The sequence below is a fragment of the Marmota flaviventris genome, chromosome 1 (genome assembly GCF_047511675.1).
Source record: "Marmota flaviventris isolate mMarFla1 chromosome 1, mMarFla1.hap1, whole genome shotgun sequence".
Lineage (NCBI taxonomy): Eukaryota > Metazoa > Chordata > Mammalia > Rodentia > Sciuridae > Marmota > Marmota flaviventris.
Window position 1 is genome coordinate 146,361,609 of NC_092498.1, and position 27,382 is coordinate 146,388,990.

The following is a 27,382-nucleotide window of genomic DNA, read 5'->3' on the forward strand; positions in this document are numbered from 1 at the left end:
GGTGTGCCCTCTGCCGGTGGCCATCACAGAAAAGCCCCTCTTCACCCTCTCCCATGCACCATGATGTCTAATCCTGTGGCCTGCAGATGGTCACACTGATTTCATGGCACCTAGCAGGGTGCCTGGCACACAGTAGCCACTCCATATCTGAATTGCAGATATTCAGCTTCTCTCCTCCTCTCCATCTCTCTCTCTCTCCCCCTCTCTCCATCTGTCTGTCTGTGTCTGTTTCTCTCTTTCTGCCTCCGTCTCTCCCACCCCGGTCTCTGCAGCTCCCTGATCCAGGCGGTGAAGATGGGCCGCGGCTACTTCACCATTCTGAGGGAGGAGAGCAACTTGAAGAAGGAGCAGCTGCAACTCCAGAAGCTGGAGGAAGAAGAGAGAAATAAATTCCAGCCGGCCAAGAAGGTCTCCGAGATCCAGTTAGGGGACTCGTTGTTGGTGTAAGTGGACAGGGAGCTGAGGGGCTGATAGGGGCCCTCCCCCGGGTGGCGCCATCCAGCCTTCTGGTCTACCGAGGAATATCTCCTCCCACAAACGCCTGCCCCATGAAACAGGAATCCCTGGCCCTACTCTAGCCATGCAGATGAGACTTAGAGGTGTCAATCATTTCCCCAAGGCCATCAGTTAGAAAGCAGCCTGATGCCCACACTCCGTGGCACCCAAATCCACGGGCTGCACCAACTGTCCTGGACAAAATTCTGAGACGCTGAGCTTGTGTGGGCCCAAGGAAATCTACAGCAGGGACAGGGCAGAGGTGCCAGAGTGGGCAGAGAGGAAACACGCCCTAGAGATGGCCTGTGGCTGCGTCCAGTACCCCATGGCCACAGCCGTCCCAACCCTGGCTACCTACTAGACTACCCGGAGGGGTCTGCAAGATACCAATGCCCAGGGTACCTTCCGGGCCGGTTACACGGTATGCTTCTCTTGTTTTTAAAATAAAGTTTAAAAGGTCTATTTTAAAGTTCTCCTACTTTTTAAAGTTCCCTTGGGAAATGCCAATGGGGAGCCATGGTTGAGCTCCATTGTGCCAGGGGCCACCTTCAGGAATCCAAAAGGCCAGGGCATTAGCTCAAGAGGACACGGGAGCAGACACCCCCTTTGCAAAAATTCTGTTTTCCAGACAGTTAAAGAAATAGGAATGTGCACTTCCTAAAAACTTTTCAGCAGAATCCTATGTGAGCTCTGTCTGGCTTCTTCTGCTTAAGACAGTGGGTTTGAGGTTCATCCTAGACAGAAATCAGGGTGGTTGGTGGCAGCAGACAGAGAGGCTCAGAGACTGCTTACTAGATACGGGGTCTCCTTTGGTGGCCATGAAAAAGGTTGGGGACTAGATAGAGACAGTGGTTCCTCGACGCCGTGTATGCGTGTGATAAATGCGACAGAAACCAAGCATGGCTCCAAGTTCTCCAGCTTTGCTCCAAACATCTCTACTTCACGGTCAGCTGTCTGCCACTTTTAAGTTGTTTTTTTTTTCTATTTTGTCCAGCAATTTTGTTTTGTTTTTGTCTAAATAGGCTAGCCTGACATCTGTGCCTTCATTTATTGACTCATGTATTTTTTCTAAGACAGAAAAACTATGTCTGGCTGACAATCCCTCATCTGTGCCTCTTAAGGAGTGGCCACCCCAGGAAGGAAGCTCTGTCACTTGAGCAGGGGGCATCTGGATGAATCTGATACGTTCAATACACAGGAAGAGCAAATCGATTCAACCGGGAGGGAGACATTCAGAAGACGGGCCAGGGGTGTAGCCCACCAAGACAAGAAAGAAGAGGGAGGAAACAGGCATATCTAAGATGTGCAGGAGGGTTTGCCTCAAGGTGTGAAATTCGAACCCATTTCCATGTCCCTCGGGGATCTTTAGTAATACGGTTCCCTTGGTGCATCCAATTGTGGAGCAGGTTCAAAGTCAGTTTGGAGCAGGCAAGAGAGGCTGTCTGGACGCAGATCTACCCTCATTGCACAATCAACCACTGCGTGTTGAAAGACCATTGTGTGCACAAGCCCTCTGGGGGCACATGGAGGTACCCAGAGCATTAAGAGCGCCCCTACTCCACCCTCAACCACAGCGAAGTGCCACGGGGGGACGTGCCAAAGTGCCTCAAGTACACCCAGCCCCTCAAGTAGAGGACGTAAAAAGGAAATCTAGAGGGGAAAAAAATCCCAGGAGGCCCTTCCATACTGGACAGAAGCTTGCTGAGTGACACAAAGCACAATCAGAAGCTCCATCAATGTCCCCACAAGCCCACCAGACGGCCCTGGAGCCAGCACATCTGCTTGGGATGGTCCAGGTTGGAGAAGGGGGTGCAACTGTGTTACCTTTTCAAAAAATATCTGTTTAATTTTTCGATTGACATCTAATAATCTACATGCGTGTGGGGCACAGGGTAACATCTCCATGCACAACGAGCGCCACTTGCAAGGGTCAGGGCGACCGGCATACGCATCCCTTCAAACATGGATCATTTCTTTGTGTCGGGAAACATTCAAAACTCGCTTTAGCTCGGCTCAGATGGACAAGTAACTGCTGTCAACCACAGTTACCCCACCGTGCAAAAGAATTAGAGATGATTCCTGTCTAACTGCACCCCGTACACCCAACGGTGTCTTGTGCCAGGCGTTAGAAAGGTGACATGAAAAGCCAGAACCATTCCAGTGTCCTCGTCAGACCCTGAAGGGGTGTGTGGTGCAGAGAAGGCCACTCCATGAGCCCAGAGCTTCCCATTTTCTCCAGAGGGGTCCCTAGAGCTCAGCAGACATGCTGCCCTCCAGCCTGAGCCCAGGGGCTCTCGTACAGTCTGCGACTCCTGGTGATGGAGCCAGCTTTCCCTGGAAGGATCTAGAAGGAATCAACTCGTGGCTCTTTATTCCAGGAGTCCTGCTCAGAGGAACAGGCCAGGCAGCTCCAGGCAGGGGCAGGAGCCCATCTGCTCAAGAGGCTCCCCCGCCTGTTTAAGTGGTTGCCTGTTTGGACAGAGTGTTTAATCCGCGGTCACAGAACACAGTTCTCCCTTCTCCCATCCGTGTTTCAGCGAGCGAGACACGGTGTATTTAAAGTTTAATAAGTTTAAATATGCATGAGATGGCTTGTCTCGCAGACATTGGTCTGGTTGTATCTTATCGGGTAGATTCTACGCGCTGTACAAGGCTGGTTATTAAAATGAAATTGTAAGCCATTAAGGCACGGTAGCCATCAAATGCCAGAGTGGGGACCTGTTATAAAATGGGATTAGGAGATGGCACGCACCAAGACAGGGAACTGTGAGGAGCACAAACCTTGGAGCCAGTCGGGACTTGAATTCGAATCCTTACTTCTGCAATACAACTGTTCAACTTCGGACAAACACCTGTACCTCTCTGAGCCTCCTTTTTCCCTTTGCGCATATGAAGGGTACCAAACCTCCAAGCTTGTTAGGAGGATTAAATGAAGTGGTACTTAGCACAGGGCCCAACTTCTAAGACACCCTTGGTGTAATTATCACCTATTAATTATGCAATAAAGTGAATTTGCTCTCCCTGGGCCTCAATTACCTCAAATCCTCCCACCTGTGCCTCAAAACCTTAAATTCCAGGAAGGCTATGGGAAGTACCCCACATTTAAAAAGCTGTGTTTCTATAAATAGGATTCCAAGCACAACAGTATCCAAAAAAATACAAGCATTCATTTGGGAAGACTTTTTTTTTTTTAAAAAACCAAGCATTTGATCTCGCGCCTCATGAAAGCAAAAGGGATTATTTTCGGTGCCCCCTCAGGATGTAAGACCAGAGAATAAGTTCTTTTTTAGACAAAAGTTTTTAAGTCTGACAAAGTATGCAGGGAAAAAAGAAAATCAAGCCTGTTCCGGAAGGTTCTTGTCTTCCAGCATTATTTCCCACCGCGTTCAATGACCTCATTTTTTTCAGCCTCAGATTCTGCTGAAATGGTGGGGGGGAAAGATGAGTGGAATCTGTTCTATCATTGTCGTTTACAAAGGCCAGAACCAGAGATTAAGGAGTACAAACACGGGGTTAATTTCTACATATTCTAATCCACCGGGAGACCAGGATAAGATGGGGCAAATTAACGTGTTTGCTTGTAGGTTTTCTTTCTTCAGCTCCAGCATTGAATAGTCAATGAAAGAGGAAATAGGGGGAAATCTACATTTAGGTCCTTTTCGTTAACTCTGTGACCCAGGATTAATCTCGAATTCCAGGAGGACAGTCAGCTCCTCACTCGTGTGCCAGTCTCGCCTCCCCTAGCCCCTTCTGTCACCGTAACACCCTCAATGGCTAATGTTTCTCAACAGAAAAAGATGAAAGTTGCCCTCTCCACGGCCTCCTGCTTTCCTACTCACCATATGCCCTCTACCACAGGATCTTTGCACATGCTGTTTCCTCCACATAGAAGGCCTTTCCCTCCTCCATCTGCCTAGTTGATTCCCATTCAACCTTCAGATTGAAGCTCAGTCTTTACTCTTATTCCCATAATGGTTGCCATGAACAGTCGCTCCAAAACGTATTAACTCAAGACAACAAACTCTTCTTTCACTAGTCTGCAGTTGGAGGGGCAGGACTGTCTCTGTTTCAAACCGCAAGGCAGGAGCTAGGGAAGCTCAAAGGATCCATTTCCAAGACTGCTCACTCTCATGGGTGGCTGGCAGCCGGGAGCTGAGAGCCGAGTCCCTCTCCCTCTGGGCCTCTTCGCAGGCTGCCAGCTTCCTCACAGTATGGTGGCTGGACACTAGGCAGGACCATCCCAGGACATGCAGAGGAGAGCCGGCCAGCGCCTGGGGCCTGGCATGACGTCACTTCTGACACGTGCTATTGGGTCAACCAGTCTAAGAGTCCCGATCTAAGGGGGAAGTAGATGTCGACCCATCTGTCACTTGCAAGACTATCGAGGAATTTGGGAACGTGTCCTGAAATCACCACGACTTTCTCAGCTTCAAGGAAGAATTCCCAGCTTCCTCCTTGGTCAAATTCCCTATTTTCAGCTGTCAAAGCACACGGATCCCAAGGGTGGGTTTGGCAGTGCCTGTTTGCCCCCACTGGAGTCAGTCTCATTCATTGCTACATCCGCTGTCCCCAGCACAAAGAAGGTGGTCACTAATGATTGGGTACAAGTGAGCGGATCCAGGAACCATCAACTGTTTCATAGAAAAGGTCCTTAGACGGTGGCTCAGAAACCACAGGGCCTTCCAGGAACAGGGTGGGGAGTTTTCGGCACTGTGTCCCCAAACTTCTCCTATGACCTTGACCCTATTCCTGGGGCTGGTATTGTTGCCTGGTACGTAATAGTTCCTGGTAATATAAGAGAAGGAGGCGTCGAAAGCTGCTACTCACGGTTCTCTTTCTGCTTTTCCTCCAGCATCTACGAGGACGAGAAGAAGTCGGGGACCAACATCATCTTCCGCCCATTCACCCCCATGCGCAGCTGCCTCTTCCTGCCCTCGATGCCCGAGGCTCACGTGTAAGCAGCCTCACCCGGCTCCCCGGCCTCGCCATCGGAAATGACCCGGGGCACGGGGGTGTGCAGGGAACTCTTGAGCTACACATTCCCTTGTCCTCTTGAAAGGGACACCGAGCTTGCCGCTGGCAAACCTATCTGGCATGAAAAATACCAGAAAGCAAGCCGGGCGAGGTGGCCCACGCCTGTCATCCCAGCCGCCCTCGGGAGGCTGAGGCAGGAGGATCGCAAGTTCAGACCAGCCTCAGCAATTTAGTGAGGCCCTAAGCAACTCAGGGAGACCCTGTCTCTAAATAAAATCCAAAATAGGGCTGGGGATGTGACTCAGGGGTTGAGTGCCCCTGAGGCTGGCTAGCCCTGCAAAAGGGTACTCTTGCTTTCTAACACCAGGACATCCCTGTCCCCTGAGTGTCCCCCAGAGAGTCGCAAGTCCAAACTCTCCTTTTGCACTGGCTGCTCATTTCAACAGGCAGCGCTTTGGCACGGAGGTAGCAGCCTCTGGCTTGAGGGAAGGGTCCCTCCACCTTAGCACTGTCCACGCCTGGGGACCCAGAATTCTTGGTCGTGAAAGTCTGGCAGGTCACTGTAGGATGGCTAGTCACCTCCGTGGCCTCTACCCACTAGATGCCAGGAATTCTACTTCCCCAGCCTGTGACGACCAGAAACGTCTCTGGACAGCCAAAAGTCCCCGTAGGTGGGAAATGACCCGCTCCCCTCCATCCCACGTTGAGAACAACTACCGGAAGCTACTGAGTCGGTTTAAGAACTTTAGTGCGACAGACTTATGTATTAGACCTCCATGACCCTTCCGGCATTATTGGCCACTACTGACCACTCTCTAGGCATTCATTACCTCATTCAAAACTCTTAGCATCCCATTGGATAGGTGTCTTATTATCCCCACCCGGAAGAGGAGAAAGCAGAAGCTCAGAGAGGTCTATTCACCTACCCAGGCTCACACAGCTCAGGGTCTCCCTGTAGTGAGGCTCGGAGCCAGCCGGTCTGGCCTGAGAGCCCGGGTTCTTGTCACCACGTGCTACACAGAAAGAGTGTCCCTAGATCTGGCCTTGGAGGTGCTCATGGTATATTTGGAGAGCCAAGTCCTCTGCCCTTGTAGAGTCAAATAATGCGAGAGTGAGATCATAGGACAGATAGCAGACGGGTAAATCGTTAGCAAGAGCACTTACTTACCTCGTGGGTGGACATGCAAAGGTCACCCACACCATGGTCACCCTGGTCTCCACCATCAGTGTCTATTGGCCACCTCCTCATCCCTCCCTAACAGTCGGGCCTGTGATGAGCCCCACCCCCATCCCACTTTCCTCCTGCGTCCCTCGGATTGATTTTATCTTTGATTTCATTTTCTGTTCTTCTTTGGTGCTAGGGATTGGACCCCGGGTGATTTACCAATGAGCCACATCCCCAGCCCTTTTCAGCTTTGATTTTGAGACAGGGTCTTGCTGAGTCCCTTAGAGTCTCCATAAGTTGCTGAGGCTAGTCTCAAACTTGCAATCCTCCTGCCTCAGCCTCCCGAGTCACTAGGATTACCAGCATGCGCCACCATACCCCGCTTGACAGGCTTCTCTTTAGACCCAGTCATTCAGGGTCATCCAACTGGCAGTCGAAGCCTGATGCTCTTAAAACATCTCCTTCCAGCAAGAGGCCTTGTAATCTCTCCTAATGTCCCTTGGAAACACTTGGGCTGTCCCTGCGTCTCTTATGGACAAGCCCTCTGAAGCCAGTGAGATGTCCCTTGCATCTGGGGATATTGAGGGATATCTGGGAAAGTACCTAATCCCGCCCAAACACCACCATATACTCTATTCATTTGGTCTGACCACACCGAAGCTTAAATCAGCCACGAAATGACTAGTGGTAGCTTCTTGCCCTTCTTCCTTCAATGCCCATTGGGGAAAGTGAATCAGAGAGGGCCCAGAACTTGCCAAAGGTTGCACAGCAGGAATCTTGATCCTGTAGCTCCTGAGTCGGCTCTTTACACCAGGTGTATCAGATATGTTATCATTAACGGCATCCCAGTGGAAGTTGTTACTGTTATGCTCTTCAAGGGCCGGATGATAAATAATCTTATGCTTTGTAGACCAGAGGGGGCTGTGGGTTCTAGGATCCTTCCTTTTCTTCTCTAAAATAACGAGGCTGCCCCTCCCCCATGGCCTTCTGTGGTCAATGGTGCAGCAAAAGCCAAGACCAGAACTCACACCCCAATGTGCCCTCGGCCACCAGCACGGGATGCTCCGGGGGTCTTTGGACTCACAAGCCACCAATCAGCACTGTGGTGAAGAGCACCAAATTGGGAGCCAGAGGCCCGGACTCCAGTTCCAGCTCTGCCATGTGCTGGCTTTTGTGACCTTGGACAAGTTGCCTGAGTCTCTGGGCCTCTGTTTCCCCATCTGCAAAATGGGGATGACCATGAGGCCTCCCCCACGGGGATTCATGAGGATGAAATTGGTTACTGTGTGTCGAGCACAGAAAACAGGGTCGGACACAAAGGAATGCTCTCTGCCAAGTATTCACCGCTGTTCTGATTGGGCTCTTGTGACGATGTCCTATCTCAACGGTTCTTGGCGACCCCAAGTTATCAGCTTCAGGAAAATGTCAGATCTGAACCAATCCATCCCCACCATCCTCCGTTCAGTAACCAGAAATACACTGAGCCCACTCTGCCCAGCACCGGGAACCCCGGGCTGGGCAGGACTCTGTGGTTTTCAGGTCCGTGGAGGGTCAAAAACACAAGTAGTTATAATAGAGCGAGGACCCAAAGGGTAGGGACAGAGGGACACATTGAAGACATGGGGATGCTTTAGAAAGTCCTTGGAGAGAGCCTAACCCAGGCCCGGAGCAATCAAGGAGGGCTTCCTGGTGGAGGTGATTATGAGCTGAAGCCCCGTCACTGAAAGGCAGAGAAGATAAACATGCACCAGGAGCGGAGAACAGGGTCCAGGAGGGATGCAATCTCAGGAAAGAGCAGTTACAGGGCTTGGTACTGGAGGCCTCTGCTCTATTAGTGGGAGGGGAAGTCAGTCGTGGAAGGTGAGGACAGCTGAGTCCAAGAAAAACACAGGCAGCCTGTTAACCCTTCCCGACCGCCTCCTCGGCTTCACCGGAGGAGAGCGAGGCCTCCGTGAGAGGCAGGGCTCAGGCCCGGGGGAGCACAGTATCCGGGAGGAATCAGACCAATCCTCTCTACTCCCAGCTGTGTGACCTCAGGTAACTCACTTCACCTCTCTGAGCCTCAGTTTCCCCTTCTCCAAAACAATAATGGATCATAACTCATACCTCCGCAGATTTGGGGCAAAAATAAATAACGTGGGAAAAAGTAGCTGGCTCATTGTAGATGTTTTATATGACATGCCCCTCCCTATCAGAAAAGGTAGATGGGACCTATTTTTAAATAGTGTTTTAGTTACATTTTCAAATATCACGCTCAGTGTGCTTTTCTTCAATATCAAGCTGCATCTTCAGACAAAGGACGTCCACATTTAAGGACTTCCCTGGGTCCCCCTGTTGATTAAGAAGAAAAAAGTAGTGACCACACTAGTTCCTTGTTTTCCAGGCTACCTGTCACCCAACTCACTTATTGTCCTTTGATTGGATAAACAGCCAGGTGCCTGGTCATTAATTCCCTCAGTTTGCCAGAGTTGAGACTCCATCTGGGGACCCCCCCCCTTGTCTCCCCGCACCACACACTAACCCCCACTGCTGGCCCAGGATCACCTTGCTTCAAATCATGGCTCTGCCCCCTGCTGGCCCGGTAATGGGCACACCTTCCTAACCTCTCTGAGTCACAGACTCCCCGTCTCCAGAATGGGGCCGATGACAGGATGTGTGCCCAATCCACATGCCCCATGCCTGTAATCCCAGAGGTTCAGGAGGCTGAGGCAGGAGGCTGGCAAGTTGGAGACCGGCCTCGGCATCTGAGCAAGGCCCTAAGCAACTTAGAGAGACCCTGTCTCCAAATGGAAAATAAAATGGTCTGGGGAGGTGGCTTAGTGGTAAAGCGCCCCTCTGGGTTCAATCACCAGTACCAATCTTTCCCGTGAAGATTGTCGTAACGGGATCTCACTGTGTCCCCTCCCTGTGTCTTTGCAGCGAGCCCCTGTTCCGCCAGCTCTGCGCCCTGCACTGGCTTTTGGAGTCCCTGACCATCGACCACACCCACCACACCATGAAGTCGGTGACCACCTGCTGGAATTTCAAGTAGGCATCTGCGCCTCCGCCCTGCCCCGTGCTAGCTCCAGCCTGGGCAGCGGGAAGGGCTGCCCTCCGCTCCTCCCTCCCGTTCATCCTTCCGGGTGACCAGGTGACCAGGTTGCTTTAGGGGCTCCATATATTCTGAGGGATCCAAACAGGGCAGGGCAGAAGCAGCTCACACAGACCCGATCGGGTGCAGACCCTTGCAGCCTAGCGACATCACATGGGTGGCTTGAAATCAGCCGGTCACAGTGGGAGAATTTACACCACAGAAATTGGCAGATCCTCAGCCAGACTGCTCTCCAGCCCTCCGGGGGGACGGTGTCTCCTCCTTACCATTTTTAGTTTTTCTCTCTTTCTTCTTCTCCCTCCTTCTCCAGGTCCCTTTTCTTCTTCCCTTATCTCCCTGTTCTTGATTTGCTCCTTCATCTCAAGGAGTTGCTTGGTTTGGCTGTGCTGTCTTTTCAATGGGTTCTGGGCGCTCTTTCACCACTTGGACCCAAGGACGTCTGTACCTGAAATGCAGCTCCCTGGGGCAGCTGGGGTTTGCCCAGGCAGAAGCTTCCAGAACACTTTGTCCAGGCCAAGAAAAGGGTCAGGAGCATCACCTCCAGGGGACAGGGCTCAGGCCCAAGCTTTGAGGCCACGGTAGCAAGAACCGCACGGGGCATGCAAGGTGGAACAAGAAATAGGAACAAACAAGGCTTATTCTTTAAGAAATCAAATTGTCTGTAAAAAAAAAAAAGGGGGGGGACACAAAATAATAATAAGGAACCCAGTCTTGAGGAACAGGATTTGCACTGTGAAAACCACAGGCTGAGTTTAATAAACCCCATCCCCAGTGCTAAGGGTCCTCTCCTCCACCTTCATGGGCCTGGGTGCCTCTAGAAGCCCTGCCTCCTGGGAAAGTTCAGTTTTCTTCTCTTCCAAATATTGGTCCTCATTAACTCCTTCCTCCGAGGACATGGACCACCCGTCCCTCCTAGTCCCCCAGTTCACCTCTTGCACCAGGACCCGGATAAACTAGCCTCAGACGCAATCACAGATATGAATTCTGCATCTACCAACATGTTAGTAACTAATTTATTCAGTGTTCTTGGCTGGGACAAAGTTACAATTGTAATATTTTTTTTTGATACAGTGGCTTACAAACTATTTTTTAAGCAGTCATAGTTTACTTTTTTCTTTTTCACGTCAAAATCCCTGTAATGTAAACCAGATTGTTCTGAATGGACCCTCTTCAGGAAGGAAGAGATTTAAGGGCTGAGAGACCCGGGGCCCCACTCCCACCCTGGTCCCTCAGTTATTTACAAAATATCTTTTATGATTCCCAGAATTTGTTTGAAACCCACAGCCTTCAAACATTCATCATGCATTATTCATTTTTCTTTAAAACCAAACTGTCCAAGTTATGAGTGAATGCAATTTACTCATAGAAATTTTTCAAAAAAAATTTATAAGCATATAAAGTATAAAAGCTTTTATTCCCTCCTTAGAGAAAAACTCCTTTTAAAGGTTTAAGGTGTGCCATTCCAAATCTCTTTAATACCTTCTTCATTTTTTTTTTTTTTTTTTTTTTTTGGTACAGGGGACTGAACCCAGAGACACTCTACCACTGAGCTACATCCCCAGCCCTTTTTACTTTGTATTTTGAGACAGGGTCTTGCCATGTGGCTGAGGCTGGCCTTAACTTGCAAACCTCCTCCTGCCTCAGCCTCCCTAGTCACTGAGATTATTACAGGCTTGCACCACAGTGCCTGGCTCACAGATATTTTTGATGGAAAATGGTTTAAAATATTGTTCTCTACCTCATTCCCCGCCCTCGCCTTTTACAGGGACTCATGATGGCACCTACCCATCTTCCGCATTCTGTTCATATTGAAAGGCACGCACACTGGGGCATTCTGTTGTGTGGATGGAACATAATTCAGATAAGCATATCTTTATTGACAGACATGGAGGCTATTCTCAAATTTTTGACATTCCAAGTGGCTCTTCACGGAACATTCTTACACATGTCTTTCGTGCCCAGTTGTGAATATTTCTTTTGATTGGATTCTGAGAAATGGGAATCGCTAGGTCAAAGCAACATGTACATTTTTTTTTTCCACCGTTGATTGCTTAGATTCTAAGAAAAAAGCCCCTGAGCCTGGGGACTACTAATTGCATTTCATCGGCCACCAACAGCAACCTTGCCTCTGACGTGTACACACCCACCCTCCCTCACAGAGGGAAGAGCATCATGTAGGATGTGGACGGAGGAGAGAGAGAAAGGGTCATCTTTATTTTCTTTAGTTGCTTTTTTTAAAAAAATGTGCTCAGAACGTAACCAAGAAAAAAAAAATTGTTGATGGCAGTAAAAAGACATATTGGTCTCATTGAGTATCGATGATTGATAAGGGCAGGGATCTAAGGTTGCCCAGCTCTCTAAAAGCAGAATCAGAATAATTCAGACAGACCCAAGAGAATAGTGCAGTTCAAGAAGATTGCCTTTGGCAGGGAGAGTATCTTGGTGGGGTCTGGTTTTTCTCTAGTAGACCATTTCCTCCTGGTAGGGACTTTTAACGTGGGCCCCGGGATACGATGGTAAATGTTTAACAGGCAGTTTTTCAGGGCCTGGAGAGACGTGGTTTGTAGTAAGGCCAATGTCCCTGGTGTGAATACCCGGCCGAGGCTGATTTCAAGATGGCCAGCGTGATGTCACTGGGCTTGGAGCTGGGAAGAGTTGCCCCTGGGTTCTCACCCGTCCATGTGAGCCAACTCCAGGACCCCAGGGTCTGTTTAAATGACAGCTCTGGGGGACAAGAATTCCTGGTTATGGATGCCTTTGGGACTTCAGGCTAGAAAAGAAACTTCTGAGCAGAATTTTAGCAGCACATGAGATCCGTGGTCACTGGGTCACTGGGCAAACACACAAGGTCCACCAAAAATATCTAACTCCAAAGAGAAACACCTCAGGGAACGACCCCAAGAAGAAGCCCCAGGTCCCCAGTTCTGGTGAATGCTCATCCGAATTTCCATCAGCCGAGAGCCAGCCTCTCCTGGTGTTAATTCTGAGACCCAGACCCTGACCCTGCCAGCCCCCGAGGATTTTCTGAAAGGAAATATCCATCCCCGGTGACCCATGGCTCCCAGAGGCATCATGACATCTGCATACCAAGTCCCTCTCTTTATGGATTTAGAGCAGGAATGTGGGGGTGGTTCAATTCCTCCGTGTGGGTTGGGCACACACAGCGAGATTTGACCAAGGGGCAGCTAGAATGCTTCGAGAGGGACCATCAGCATTCACAGGACGAGGATCTCATGTTTGGATGGATTGATGGCTGGTCAAGTGAATGGGCAGACAACAAATTTTAGGATTAGCTGCATCTGAGTCTCTGTTTTACTTGGGGGGGGGAACTTCTCAATTCTCAGTTTCCTCCTATAGCAATTCAGACATAGCACCACATCCCAGCACCCTTATTAATCCTACTGCTCTTAAGAGTTTATTTCTATTGGTCAGACCAAGAAGAGAAACTAGCCTTCAATACTATGGCAATTATCCTTCTGCAAGTGTACAAACCTCTTTTTAGACAAAGTCACACCTGATTTTTTTGTGTGAAGGTCCATAAGTCTTTCCACCCTTGGAGCCAACTGTGTTTCAGAATTCTGACTTTTTTTTTCTAGTTTAAAAAGGAAGTATGAGGTATCTACCATATAGAACGTCACACTCCCAAGGAGGCCCGGGGCGGCACAGATGTGAGTCTGCAGGAAACAAAAAGTGAATATTTATCCTAAGTTCCTAAATAAAGGGCAATTCCTTTCAGGTCACATTTTGCTGCCAAATAAGTTATTAAAATCTTGTTATTCAATCCTTTGGGGGGTGGTTTGAAATAGAGGTTTTAGACCTGAATTGACGGTATTCTTATTAAAGAATATCTTGGCTGGGCTCAGTAGTACACACCTGTCATCCCAGCAGCTCGGAGGCTGAGGCAGGAGGATCGTGAGCTCAAAGCCAGCCCTCAGCAACTCAGCAAGGCTCTAAGCAACTCAGGGAGACCCTGTCTCCAAGTAAAACACCAAAAGGGCTGGGGATGTGGCTCTGTGGTTAAGCACCCCTGGGTTCAATCCCGGATACCAAAAAAAAAAAAAAAAAAAAAAAGACTATCTTTCCAAGGACTAAGCCTGAGTAGAACTTTCTGGAGGAGCAGGTGAGCAAACATGGCAGCCCCTCTCCAGCCACATCCCTTCTGCCATCTTCTCTAGTCACCTTGGGGAAAAGCAGGGGAGACCTTGCAAAAGAAGGGAGAGAATCAAGAGTCACCAGTTTACCCTCCAGGTGGGGGACATCACACAGAGCTGTCCCCACAGACCTGTGCTGTCCCCTGGAGCCAAGTAAGCAGCTCAGACGTCTAGGTCCCATTGCCTCCGACTGCCCCAGACAGACCCCTCTGCCCTCTGCACCCACTCTTCACTGGGGGCTTGGGGGACAGGTGAGTGGAATCCTGGTTACTGTAGCTTCCTCTGGATTTTTAAATATGATAATGTGTGTGTTTAATTGCTCTGCAGTCTCCAAAACATTTCCATGCACTCTTAGTTCAAAGCTCTTCACACTGTGCGGCTGGGGACCCCAGTTAGCATAAAGATTCTGATCCCGCAGGTTGGGGCCTGAGAACCTGCATTCTAGCAAACTCTCAGCAATCCTAACTTTTATGGAAGGAGTCTAGGCACAAAGAACACCCCCTTTCCTTATAAAAATATAGATGGCTCAAAAGGAACCCACACTTTGGTGGCTCAACACGAACCCCTAAATCCAACCACTATTTCATAACGGAAATAGCCAGAGCTCGGAATTGGGCACTGCTCTGACTCTATGACCTCATCTGAGCCCCATTCCACCTGGTCAGTGCAGACACGGAGGCCCAGAGGATCGGAGTCATCTTCTGCAAGCGGCAGAGCTAGCCAAAGAGAAGTCAGGATCTGAACCCAGCTAGAGAACTTGGGTGCTCAACCGCTCGACGATCATTTCCAGTGTCTGTGGCCGAAGCCCAAAGTCTCCAATTAATTTAGAGAATCATCTGGTGCCCTCCCTCAAGAAAAAAAAAAAAAAAGGTTATCTCATTACAAAGTGGCACATTAAAAAGGGACCCACTTATCAAGGTGATATAGGTATCATTTTCTTTCATAAAAGAGTCGAAAGTATTATTCTGCACATACGGCTTTGCCACTCCAGGCTTCCTGTTTAACTTGACACAGGAGGAGCATCCCTTCGCGGCTGCACCTCTGGAGCTTATGGGTTTAAGAATATACAGAAATATGTTCACCAATTCTCCAAGGGAAAAAAAAAAGTTTTTCCAAAATTTTCCCTTTCATGCAACAGGGCAGTCTCCTTGACCAGCACACCCAATGGCACTTCTTAATGAAATGGCTTATATTTAAAGGGGCCTGCCCTTTGTCCTGTAGCCCCACCCCCACCCCCACCCAAGAGTATGTCACTGACCTGCAGCTCAGCCTTTTGCTGGTGGCACACTGCTGGGAAGGCTGCAGCGCAGATAACAGCCCACGTCCTGCTCTCAGGAGCTTCCCTCTGGAGAAGAGAGGGGACAACAGATAATCAACATGTCACAGTCAAGATAATTTGAGATAGCTCTAAGTGTCGTGAGGAAATAAATGGGTGATGGGATATAGTGGCAGGGCCTGGGGCTGTGCTTTGAAGTTGGAAAGACTGGCTCAGGAAGTGACAGGTTAGGGAGTTCTTGATTTCCCCTGCTCCGAGCTTTGTGTGGCTGCAATCCGTCCGCTCTGGTTCCCCAGCCGACATCAGGGAGCGGGAGCAGGCGGCAGGATGATCAGTTGGTCTCATCCCTCCTGAGGCAGGGCGGGGCCGCCTGGCCTTGGGGATCCCCAGAGATCCGCCTCTGCCCACCCCCAGGTACAGAATCAGCCGTTCCTGCCCTCAGCCCCGGACAGGTGGACACGGCCTGGTCAACCGACTTTCCACCCTGAGGCACAGGTTTTCAGCCCAGTGTGAGTCAGAAAGTGAGAGTGGAGTGGTGGAGACAATTGCTGGTTGCCACTGTAAACGGACATCTTCAAACGACAGCCAGGGACAAGACGTGCTCTCTCGGTGGACACCATTAAAAGAGAGGAGACCATTCTCAACGCCCTCTTCCCTTGATTTCTGGCCAACGGGATCCCCCAGAAAGCTTCCAAAGGGGGAAATAATGGCCTAAAAATCACAGCTACTTCTCCCCTATAGAGCTGCCCCGGGGCCTCGTCCCCACCATCAGCTCCTCCTGAAAGTCACAGTAAAATCTCTGATGTAGCCAGGTACAATGGCGCACGCCTATCATCCCAGTGGCTCTCGGGAGGCTAAGGCAGGAGGACGGCGAGTTCAAAGCCAGCCTCCGCAAAAAAGCCAGGCCCTAAGCAACTCCGTGAGACCCTGTCGCTAAATAAAACACAAAATAGGGCTGAAGATGTGGCCCAGTGGTCAAGTGCCCCCAAGTTCAATCCCTGGTAACCACCCCCCCCCCCATAAAAAAACATCTCTTCTGTGAAAAGCACACCATCACTGTGGGTAGGCGAACTGTACCAGGTTCTCTGTACAAGGCACCCACCGGCTCTTCACGAGCCCCACTTCTTTTCCTCTGCCCAGCAATCATTTGCATAGTTCATATTATCTCCCCATTTTACAGACGGGGCTCAGAGAGGCTACAGAACTTCACACAAAGTCCTGCATTCAGGAAGCAGTGGGCAGCGGGACTCTGGAACTCTCCCCACTGAGATCACCCTCTTCTGATTCTGATGCTCAGGGGGACTGGCCCGGGTCTCACAGACGGGACATTGGGAGCATCAATGAGGGGATCTTGATTAAACTGCAATAAATGCAACCCCCAAATCTCAGCGGCTTCACGCCATAGAAGCTCCTTTCTTGCTGCCCTGACGCGTCCAGCTCTCTGCTCATTACAGCCAGGCGGGGGAGGGGGCTGACAGAAGCACCATCTCAGCACAAGCTCTGCCAGATGACTCCAGGACGGCCTGTAAAGCCCCCGCCCAAGGCTCCCCTCGCTCACTCCCTCACGCTCATGTATTTTTGAACAAAGCAAGTCACCCCTGACTTGAGGGAGCAGGGAAGTGGGTGGACTGCACTAATGATCTCGCCATCAGGGCACTGGGGAGGACCTGCTGCTGGCCCTGCCCTTCCCCACGAGGTGTGCGGTGGACATCGCTGCCCCCCGTGGCTTTGTCCTGTCCTCCCACCTATCGATCTCCCTGTTTGGTTTATTTGCTACTGAAAATGAAACATCAGAGAGACCGATTCTGTCCAACCAGGGCTTTTCGGTGTCGGTGGCTTTGCCGTGCCAGGGCTGGGGGGGGGGGCGTTTGAAGGTCTGCGGGAGACTCGCTGCATTTTTTTAGCTCATTTAGCGTGGCCCCTTGAAGTGGCAATAGATTTCTGGTCGTCTTGGAAGTCAGCATTGGCGGAAAACTTCCCTCTTCCCGATTGGGCCTGAATATTTCAGATTTTTTGAAAGCCTGGCTGGGGCCAGATTTAATTTTGAAAGGGGAAGGGGGTTGCTTTTGAACTTGAAGAAAAAAAGCTGGCAACTCAACAGGGGCCGCCATAGCAGAGAGAAAAGCAGAAGGCCCTGTGGTCTTGAAAGAAGATCTCCGGCGCAGAAGCCAGGGGCTCCCCGTTGGTGCACCTCAAATCAGACTTCAAAAGCGCCCGGAGCTCCAATATTGTTTCTAGGGCTGAAGGACCACCCGTTCTTCCTCTGGCTGATTTTAAATATTCCCTAATTTGATTACTCTGGGCGGGGGTGGGGGGGGAGAGGCTGGCAGAACCAACTTAAATGAGCTTCTCTGTTAATTATTCAGGGGGCTTTGTATTGTGTCATCAAACCCAACGTCTTACAAAAAGCTTCGAGACCCAAACTCACCCCCGTCCTCCCCAGCCTGACTTCTTCTGCCGGGGCCTGTGTGCATTTCGTGTCCCCTGGTTGTGAGCTGGTATCTGTCCAACAGGTCCGTGCTGGTGAGGACAGGACGGTCCCCTTAAGAGTCCTCAATGGTGCTACTCAGGTCCCCCATGCCTGGGGAAGCCAGTCTTAAGTTGGGTTTAACTTGATCATCTTTTGCCTCTGGAGATCTGAGCACTGGGACCCGCCACCACCCCGCCCTATAAGCCCAGACCCTGGTGAGCATGCGTATCTGCTCATCTCCTCACGTCCCCCAGGCCCTGCTCCGTGTTAGAAGAAACCGGACAAAGGGAAAAAGGATCCCAGGCCTCTAAAATCCTTTCTGCAAAGAAAAAGGGTTGAGAGAGAGAGAGAGAAAGGTGGGGGTGGGAGGATGGCTGATGGATGGGCCAATCAACCAATCTACAGACACACAAGAGATCAGACCCTACGACCCCCCCCCCCCGTCCTTGCCTATCAATAGAGACCCCCTGCCCCATCACCACAAGCCCAAAGTCTAACGAGACTCCGAACCAGCGTTTCCCTAACTCATTTGGCAGCAAAATCTGACCTGAACCAAATCGATGAGGTGCCACAACTTGACGCTATTTAAAGTCTTTATTTAACTGATATAAATATTCATGTATTTTGTTAAAGAAATATGAACGCGTTTGATTATAAAGCGTTGCCGAGACCCCATTAGAGGGATCATGGTCACACACAACAGAGGCAGCATATTTTCTTCCCAAAATGCCCGAATTATAAGAATTTAGCAGCAAAACAGCTCTTCAGGTCTCAGGTAAGGGTTTACGGCCACGTTACCAACGGAGCCTGCTGGGGCTTCAGTCTCCTCTCCAGGGAGTGATTAGCCAGGCTCTGTGCCCCTTAATCCAGGCCACTTGGGAAGCTGAGATGGAAGGATCACAAGTTCAAGGCCAGCCTCCTTGGTAAAGTGACACTGGGTTAAATCCCTAGTACCATCACCATCACCACCACCACCAACAACACAACACCAATAATAATACAAAATTGCAATGTAATCTTAGGTACAGGGTCTTTAGAGAAGGCACCCCTAGAGGGAGGGTCCCTGAAGCTTTGTAAATATGCATCTGGGTGAGTGCGGAAGCCCCCCCACCCCGAGTTTTGTTTTCTCATCTGCAAAATGGGACCATCATGACAGCATCACAGGATCTCAGCGACTGAGGAGATTCTGCAAGGACACAGAAACATCTTGAAAATAGCCTCCAACAGAACTTGGGCTTCAATAAGTCTTAACCAGTGATTGTCACTGTGCAAACCCCTCCCCTGGCTACCCCAACCTCATCGGCTGATATTCTTTGTGTTGCTCCAAAGTGCCCCTGATGCAGGGACCCTGAAGTCCTAGAACATGCAAAACAGTCACAAAGGAACTTCCCAATTCATCTGAGCAATCTGAGACTTGTCCTGGAGTCCCAGAGCACACAGCTGTGAGACCCGCACAAAGACAGCCCGCCTCCTTCAGCCCGGGCCAGCGGGCAGTGGTCCCACCTGGCCTCGAGGTTGCAAAGACTCAGCTGCAGAGCATCAGGGCAGGTGTGGGGGTGGGGATCTTATCCGAGACCAGCCGCCATCCATCCCCTGGTTCTTAAAAAAAAAAGAAAAGAAAAAAGAAAACTTGTAATAAACAAAGTCTGTGCAAACGGAGAACTCATTAAGCTGTTTCTCACTCAGGGACCCCGGGGGAAGCAAGAGCTCGATAAAAAAAATCAACAAGGACAGGTCCATGGCTCAGAGGTGGGAGCACTTCGTGGCCACACCAAAGGTAACCAGCTGCGGCCGCCCTGCCCGGTGGCTACCAGCCCCCGCCTGGGCAGGGACGGATTTTGCCGGTCTTTCCTCTAATGCAAACTTATTTTTTTTTCTTGTTGGCTTTTGAAGTGAAGGGAAGTCAGAGACCACAGGCTGTTGGATGGTTCTTATAAATTTTAATTAAAATGGTTATCTGGGGATTATAGGAAAAATGACATTGGGCTGGACGCTGCTTGAGAGGGGGTGCTGAGCGGCTGTTCAATAAGATGTCACCAGAAGGAAATGGACTCATCTCACTCCACCTCCTAAATCAATAACCCTCCTCCCTCTCTCTCCCCCTCTCTCTCTCTCTCTCTCTCCTGAGTGCTCCGACAGACAAGATTCCCTACAAATTAGAATGTGTGCTCACTGTTAAGAAAATATCTCAACCCCAAGCTACTCCTCACCCCAAAACTCCCGGTTGGTTCCTCTACTAAATAAACAAGCCTCCCAACACACCCCCAAGCAGGAGGCGATATTTCAGGAAGTGAAGACTCTAGTGTTGGCTGAGCCTGTCTGTCCCTCACCCACAAAATGGACATAGAGCTGGTCCCTGCCTACCTCACAGTCGTGGTGAAGAACATAAAGACGCCATCTGCAAACTCACTTTGAAACTGCGGAAAGGCTGAGCCTGCTTAGCAATTTTTAGAAACCGATTTTCCATCAATGTACTCATAAGGAGGCCAGTTCTATGCGAAGGAAGTCCTTTACTTGAATTATCCAACTCTGCCTTCTTAATAACCCCACGGGACACTATTCTTATCCTCTGGTGGGAGAGGAGGAAGTTGGAGTTCAGAGAGGTTAAGTAACTTGCATGAGGTCACACAGCTGGGTGGTGGCAGAGGCAGGAGTTCATCTTGGGTCTGTCTATTTATTAAACCTTGAGCTCTTCCACTGCACGTTCCCCTCCACAGACCATTTGCACCATTTTCCTGCTCTTTCTGTCAGACCGCTCCTAGATCTGAGAAGCAAGAGCCTTTGTCTCTATCTCAGAAAGTTGCTATGGAGATATTGTGCACATCCGTCTCCAGAGATGCACAGACAGAGCAGCAGGAGCTGCAAACCCTGACAAATGTCCTTCAGGAATATTCACGACTAGAACTGGAGGAGTGGGGAGTGAATTGCAGGAGCCGAACTCTTTCAAAATTAAATTTCCCAGCAAGCCTGTGTGGGGTCCCACCCTGGACAGTAGTGTGGTCCACTCTGGGGGCGTGAGAGCACTGAACGGGATGAAGGATGCCTAGTTCAGTCACGGTGACTCCATTCACTATGTGACCTCGTCCCCTCTCCTGATCTCAGTTTCTCTGCCAATAAAGGATGGAGCATTTGGAAATCCCACGGCCCTTGATATCTTTCTGGAACCGTGAAGACCTTGACAGGGCCCTAGCTGTGTTCCAAAGGGCCCAGAAAATTCTGCAGATGGAAGAATCAGCCCGGGTGGGATACAGTAGGGAGGGGTGAGGTCTGTGGCTTCTCTTTAGTCAAGAAAGCTAAAGAAAAGCCCCTCTGCTCAGTGCCAGCTCATTTTGTCACATGAGAATAAAAACTCAGGCCTTGTCTTTTCCAAGAGAGAAAAAAAAATTAGGTTTTTTATGTAAAAATCTCCTAATGTATAAAATCCAGGCTGATGAAATATGTCTCCCTGGGAGCCACAGTTTGCAACCCCTGCTTCTTAGAAAGTCTAAGGAACCATTCGGGGATTCTGCTACCAAAAATCAGTCCCTACTGATGTGGTTACTATTGCCCCTGAGTGAAATAGAAAAAAAAAATAGAGAAGCATTTGGGGATTGAAGTCAACTCAGGGGAAGTCCGTTCATTAAAGGGCAAGCAAGACGCTGAAGCTGCCTGTCACATCTCCCCCCCACCCCACCCCACATTTTTATTTTTCCACCACTCTCAATGAATCAGAAGTGTCAGCCCTTCACTTTGGACTTTCCTGGCTGGGGTGGTTAATTGAATTTTAATTACTGGCAACTTTGAGGAGCACAAGATGAAATCCTAGCTGGGAGAAGATGCACACAAAACTGTGGCTAGGGAAGGCCCTCCTGAGGTCCTCCCAGTTCCACCTCTGAGTGTTTTGTAAGTGCCTTTGGCTCTGAGTTCAGGGCTCACTGCAAGATTCCAAGATGCCCTCCATGGCCGTCTGTCTGTCCAGGCTCCAAATCTGACATTGGAGTCCCTCCAGAAAGTCCTCGGTTTCCAGCCCCAGGAATCTGTACGGTGGCAGAGAGAACAGAGGCGACCTGTGTGTGGACCACCGCTGAGCTCTGACATCATCTCCCCTGGGGGCAGGCAGGAGAGGGGCTGTCAGTCAGGACAGAGGGAGCCTTGTTCCCAGCCCCTGATTAATCAAAGGAGAGAACACGCCAACTCTTGGTATCTGCTTTGACTTTTATCACAGGCGCTTTGCAACCCCTTGGAGGTCTGGCTAAGCCCAGTTCAAACTCCAATCCCCACCCCCCCCCCCAGTCTGTCACATTCTCTAACATGCTGCCATTTGGGTTGAATGTCACTGAAGAGCCACGCCCAGGAAGAGCTCACACGATAGCCTTCCCCCCACCTTCTTCTCCCTTTCCCCCACCTTCCCCTTCCTCTGTACAACCAAGAAATCCCTCCCCTCTCCTACTGCAGGGAAGTTCCACCCACATTCAGGGCCCCGTGAGACAGCCAATCAAAATACGGCTCCTCCTGGGAGTGGGGGGGCGCACTCCCTGACCCCAGAGATTCAGGAGGCCGAGGCAGGAGAATCACAAGTTCGAGGCCAGTCTCAGCAACTAAGCGAGACCCCACGTCCAAATAAAAAATGAAAAGGACTGGGGATGGGGCTCAGTGGCCAAGCGCCCCTGGGTTCAATCCCCAGCACAACTCTGTGTGTGTGTGTCTTCTGATCACATGTCATGGACTCCTGAAATGAACCTGCTGGATACAGTTCTCTCCACCCTATTCTGTATTTTAACTACATATTAAATTGAAGTGTGCTCTTCTGCCCCCTCTCTCCTTCCTATCTTCTTTCCTGGGCAACTTTGTGTTTCCTCTAAAGAAGTCATTTGTCTGACACCTCCCCCCCCCCCCACACACACACACAGCTTTCATTTAAAATATTCTCAAATAAAATCATCTTTATCAATTGGGTGTAAATTGTCACCCCACACCTGTTGTGAGCTTTTCCTCTGGAGTTGTAGAGAGCCTACTCTTCCCCACCCAAAACCAAGGAGACTACTTTTTTGTTGGTTTGGTGAACTAGGGGTTGAACCCAGGGGCGTTTTACCCCTGAGCCACATCTCCAGCCATTTATTTTGAGACAGAGTCTCTATCAATTGCTGAGGCTGACCTTGAACATGTGAGCCTCCTACTTCAGCCTCCCAAGTCCCTGGGACTGCAGGCGTACACCACCTGGCATTTTAAATGCCATAAAGAATCCTCACCGTGGGATCAAGGGCACTTTCAATGCCACCGAAAAGGCCTTTCAATGTATTTTTAAGTAACCAGCTTTGGTGATACCCTCACCTGTGTTTGAACCCTGGCTCTGCTGCTTGCTAGCTGTGTGACCTTGGGAAAGTTAAGAAGACTCTCTGAAACTTGGATCATGCGTGTCAAGAGGACATGACCTCAGAGAGTACTTTGTGGAGGGACTCCAACAATGTAGGAGGGTACTCATGCACACACACACATGTGCACACACACACACACACACCTGTAACCCGTTCTCTCTGACTCCTTCCCTTCCCCTCACAAGCTTCTCTGTCTGCCTCTTGATCCCTTCAAGGCCTTCCCACCCCCCACGGCTTTTCTCCCCCAAGAACACCACCCACCAGACATACCTGCCTCCCCCGCTCCACCTCCTAAACACCAGGCCCAGAAAGTTCTCAGCTTCTTTGGAAAACACCCCTGAACACAAATCTTCACCCTCGGGTTCCCTTCCGGGCATCGACCTGGTGATCAAGTTGGAGGCCAAAACCAAGATGCAGCTGAAGACGTTGGACCTACCTTCCTTTACGGTTTGAAAGTCAACTCCAACAGTCATGACAAAAGAAAAGTTGAAAACTCTCCTGGGCCGGTAGCGGGTGGTACACGCCTGTCATCCCAGCGGCTTGGGAGGCTGAGGCGGGAGGATCACGAGTTCAGAGCCAGCCTCAGCCTCGGCAACTATGTGTGGCCCTGTGTCAAAATTATAAAATAAAAAGGGCTGGGGATGGGGCTCGGTGGTTAAGCACCCTTGGGTTCAATCCCTGGTACCAAAACCAAAAATCAAACCAAACAAAAAACCACCCTGTTCTGGGCCTTGGCAACAGCCTGGGAATCCACAGCAGCCTTCCTGGGGTGAAGACGGGGACCGTGGGGACCTCGTTCAATAGCACAGATTTTGTCACATTTGCTTCAGTTGCTTTTTTAAAAAATTATCCTGATTTGTGACCCGAGGTCCCTCCGGATCCAGCGAATGTCTCCCGGGGTTCAGAAGAGGCCCAGGGTGCACGTGGGTGTCCCTCCTCCCGTCCCTCCTTTCTTCTTCCCTCTCCCTCTCTGAACTCACCTCCTTCTCTCCTCCCTTCAGACCAAGAAATTCAAAATCCCCGTCATCAGGGCCGTGAGCCGCAGGCTGAGCCGCCGGGGCTCCACCATCAGCCTGTCCCGCACCAGCGGCGCGTCCTCCCCGCAGAGCAGCATGATCTCCATGAACCCCGGCTCCGACGAGCACCCGAGCGTGGCCACCCAGGTGACCGGCAGCAAAGACATCGAGGACAACGAGTCCTCTTCTACCAAGCCCGACGAGGAGCCCCTGCACATCAGTAAGTCCCACCCAAGATCCCACCACCTGCCTCGATGTGACCATGTCCTTAGGAGCGCACCCGCTCCACCTCCCCTCAGTCAGCACAGGCACAGGGGTCCCCCAGCCCCATGCGGCTCCTTTGGGCCCCTTTCCTTTCCCCCAGTGGGTGAAGTGACTCCCAGCATCCCGCTAAGGAGACATCCCAGCTCCTCATTGTACCTTTTGAATTTAAAAAGTTTAGTTCAGCCAGGCACACACCTGTCACCGCAGAGGCTCAGGAGGCTGAGGCAGGAGGATCGTGAGTTCAAAGTCAGCCTCAGCAAAAGCGAGGTGCTAAGCAACTCAGGGAGACCCTGTCTCTAAATCAAATACAAAATAGGGCTGGGGATGGGGCTCAGGGGTCAAGTGCCCCTGAGTTCAATCCCTGGTACCAAAAAAAAAGTGTATTTTGTGTAGCCCATTGTATACAGAACACTGTCACTCAACATGTCATCGACATAAAAAATTTTAATGAGATATTTTGTATTATTTTCCAGGCTAAGTGTTCCAAACTTGGCACCTGCTTTTTAAAATGCCTTCCTCGAGGAATCTTTTCAATATCATAAAATCCACTCCTTTTAAATGGGCCTTCTCATGACTTTAGGAAGTTTGCCGAGTTGTATATCCATCCCCACAATCTGATTTTACAACATTTCCATCAACCCAGAAGCAAACCTTAACCGTGTGGCCATTAGCGCCCCCCGCCCCCAGCCACCAGGGAGCCACACATTTACTGTCTGGCCCAACAGATTTGTCTTCTGAGAGATTTCCCTCCCGTTGGAACAAGACTTTTCAGTGTTGGTCACAAACGAGGGGACACGGGCACGTTGGAAAACCCGCTGAAAGCTTTGGGCTCAAGAAGAAAATTCAAACACACACACACACACACACACACACACACACACCATTTTTCACACCATTTGTGGGTGGGGAGCCTCAGACCTCAGCCAGACAGAATTGTGACTGGAAGGCAGGGTAGGAAGGAGGACGGGCTTCTGCAAAATTATTGACTCGGCTGCACAGGACAGCCCCCTGCCTGTCCCCTTAGTGGGGTCCACGCTGAGCCCTGCTAGGCCTGTCCCCCTTCACCTCTGCAACGCCTGGCCTCACGGAGGTTGGTAAGGAGGTCCAGGGAGGCCAAGAGTCTGTACAGAGCCCTGAGGGGTCAGAGCAGGAAGTGGGCGGTGGGCAGGCTCAGAGTCATAACTGCCAGTCAGAAGGATCCCGCCACCTACCCCTTGTCACCAGGGGGCTACCAAAAGGCTCTGAGACCTGGAAAGCTGTTCTCTGCACACAAGTTATTAGCTGAGCTGGGGAGAAGCCCAGCCAAGCCTTCCCCGGATGGGTGATCCTTGGTGGGTCTCGAACCTTCTTTCCTGAGCACCTACTAGGTGCAGGGAACTGAGGTGTGGTGCATGTTTGAAGTTACAGCACGTTTTACAGATAATAAACAAGAAATCACAAACAGCCAGGCAGTGTCAGATAACGAGGGCTCAGAAGGTGATAAAACAAGTAGGTGTTGAAACGGAGCCGGTTGGAGTGAGGTTCATTTTGCCAGGAGGTCAAGAAAGGCTTGGCTCAGCTCTGGCCAGAGTGCACAGGGCGTCTGCAGCACCAAGAAGACTTCAGAATTATTTCCAATACAATAGGAAGTCTCTAGGCGACTAGGAGGAAGGAGGAAGGGGACCTGGATGGCCCGTCAAGGTGTCTGTGTGGCCGTCGGTGTCCCGTCGGGGCCCTTGTGTCTCTAACACTAGAAGTTCTGCTCTTAACTAGGAAGGGCAGAGAAGCACCCCAGCTTCAGGCCACGGTTCAGAACTTGCACATGTTCCTCGTGGGCGCAGCTTGAGCGCTGAAGGCAGGACACTGGAGGAGGCAGGAGGCTTTGCAGGTGGAGCCTCCTCTCCAGGCACCAGGGAGGCCACCAAGGATCCCTCCTGAGTTTGAACTCAGGAAATCTGGCCCCACGTCCCACATGATCTCTGTGCTTTCCCCAAGTTTCTAAGAAAAAAAAAAGAAGGTAAGAAATAGAACAAAGTCCAAAGCAGCCCGGCTTTTCTTACATAACATGCATCTTTCATTTTTTTTTTTATTGCTGATCCCTGAAGCCACCTGAGGTTGGGACCCCTGGTCCAGACTTATCTCCTGACACCTACAGGGTGGTGACACCTTCCTAACTAGTCTCCCTGCTTCTTGTCCTTCCTAATGCTTCTCCGTGTGGAGCCAGAGCGACACTGACACAGCAGAGCCAGCATCGTCACATGACCCAAGAGCTAGGATGAGCTCAGCTCTTCACACCTTAAACGGGTCGGTCCAACCTCACCAAGACACTTTCCTCTTCTAAAACGGCCCGCGTGCTTGGGCGACTTCCTCTACTTGGGATTCCCTTTCACCCTGACTCTGCGAAGCCTTCCTTGCCTCCCTGTGCTCCCTCTTTTCAAGTCTCTCAGTATTTTCGTCTTGGCTTCTTATTGGGAACTTAGTTTATAACTGCGTCTCACTGAATCAGACAGGGACTTCTTTGGGCTGATAAAAAGACCTGAGGATGGCTATTTTTCTTACCAATTAGAGAAGACCAGTCCAGGGCTGGGAAGGTGACTTCCAAAGGCTCATCAGGGAATCCTGCTTTCTTGCGTCTTTCTACGCTGCCACCTTCAACCTCACTTCGTGATCCAAAATGGCTGCTAGAACTCCAGCCATCACACCCTCCTTTCTAGGCTTGAAGCAAAAGGAAGTAGACAAAATATTGTTCGAGCAGCCTTTTCAGAAGCTCTATGCTACCCTTCTACTAAAGTCTCGCTGTGCAAAACTTAGTCATAGGGCCACACCCAATTGCAGATGATTAGGAAAAAAAAAATATGCTAGTAAATGTGTCTTGTCACCATAGTACTATTACTAAGGAATAAAGAGGGAAGGAGGGTGAGATCCCTGAAGGCACAGATATCTTATTGACCTCCAGCCTGGGACACAGTGGGTGCAGAAGGGCTGAGAAACGCCTTTCCGTCAGGGACCTACTTCTAGGAGGGAAAGTTCTTCTTACTTCACCCTCCTCTCCTCTCTCCATTTACGTCTGAACCCGCCCCCTGTTTGTCACAGCCTTTGATAGAAGTAGATTAATGTCCCAGCCTCTCGTTGCCTTCCCAAACCTCC

The 27,382-nt window shown here is 50.4% G+C and overlaps 1 protein-coding gene across 1 annotated transcript in view; it reads left to right on the forward strand.

The window, feature by feature from the left end:
* Positions 1-27,382, forward strand: part of Ccdc60 (coiled-coil domain containing 60) — a 137,811-nt gene that overhangs the window by 94,464 nt on the left and 15,965 nt on the right. Inside the window, exons 3-7 of the mRNA XM_027923236.2 lie at positions 273-443; positions 5,348-5,449; positions 9,554-9,661; positions 19,309-19,399; positions 23,978-24,212. Coding sequence (XP_027779037.2) covers positions 273-443; positions 5,348-5,449; positions 9,554-9,661; positions 19,309-19,399; positions 23,978-24,212 — 707 coding nt within the window. The remainder of the gene's footprint in view (positions 1-272; positions 444-5,347; positions 5,450-9,553; positions 9,662-19,308; positions 19,400-23,977; positions 24,213-27,382) is intronic.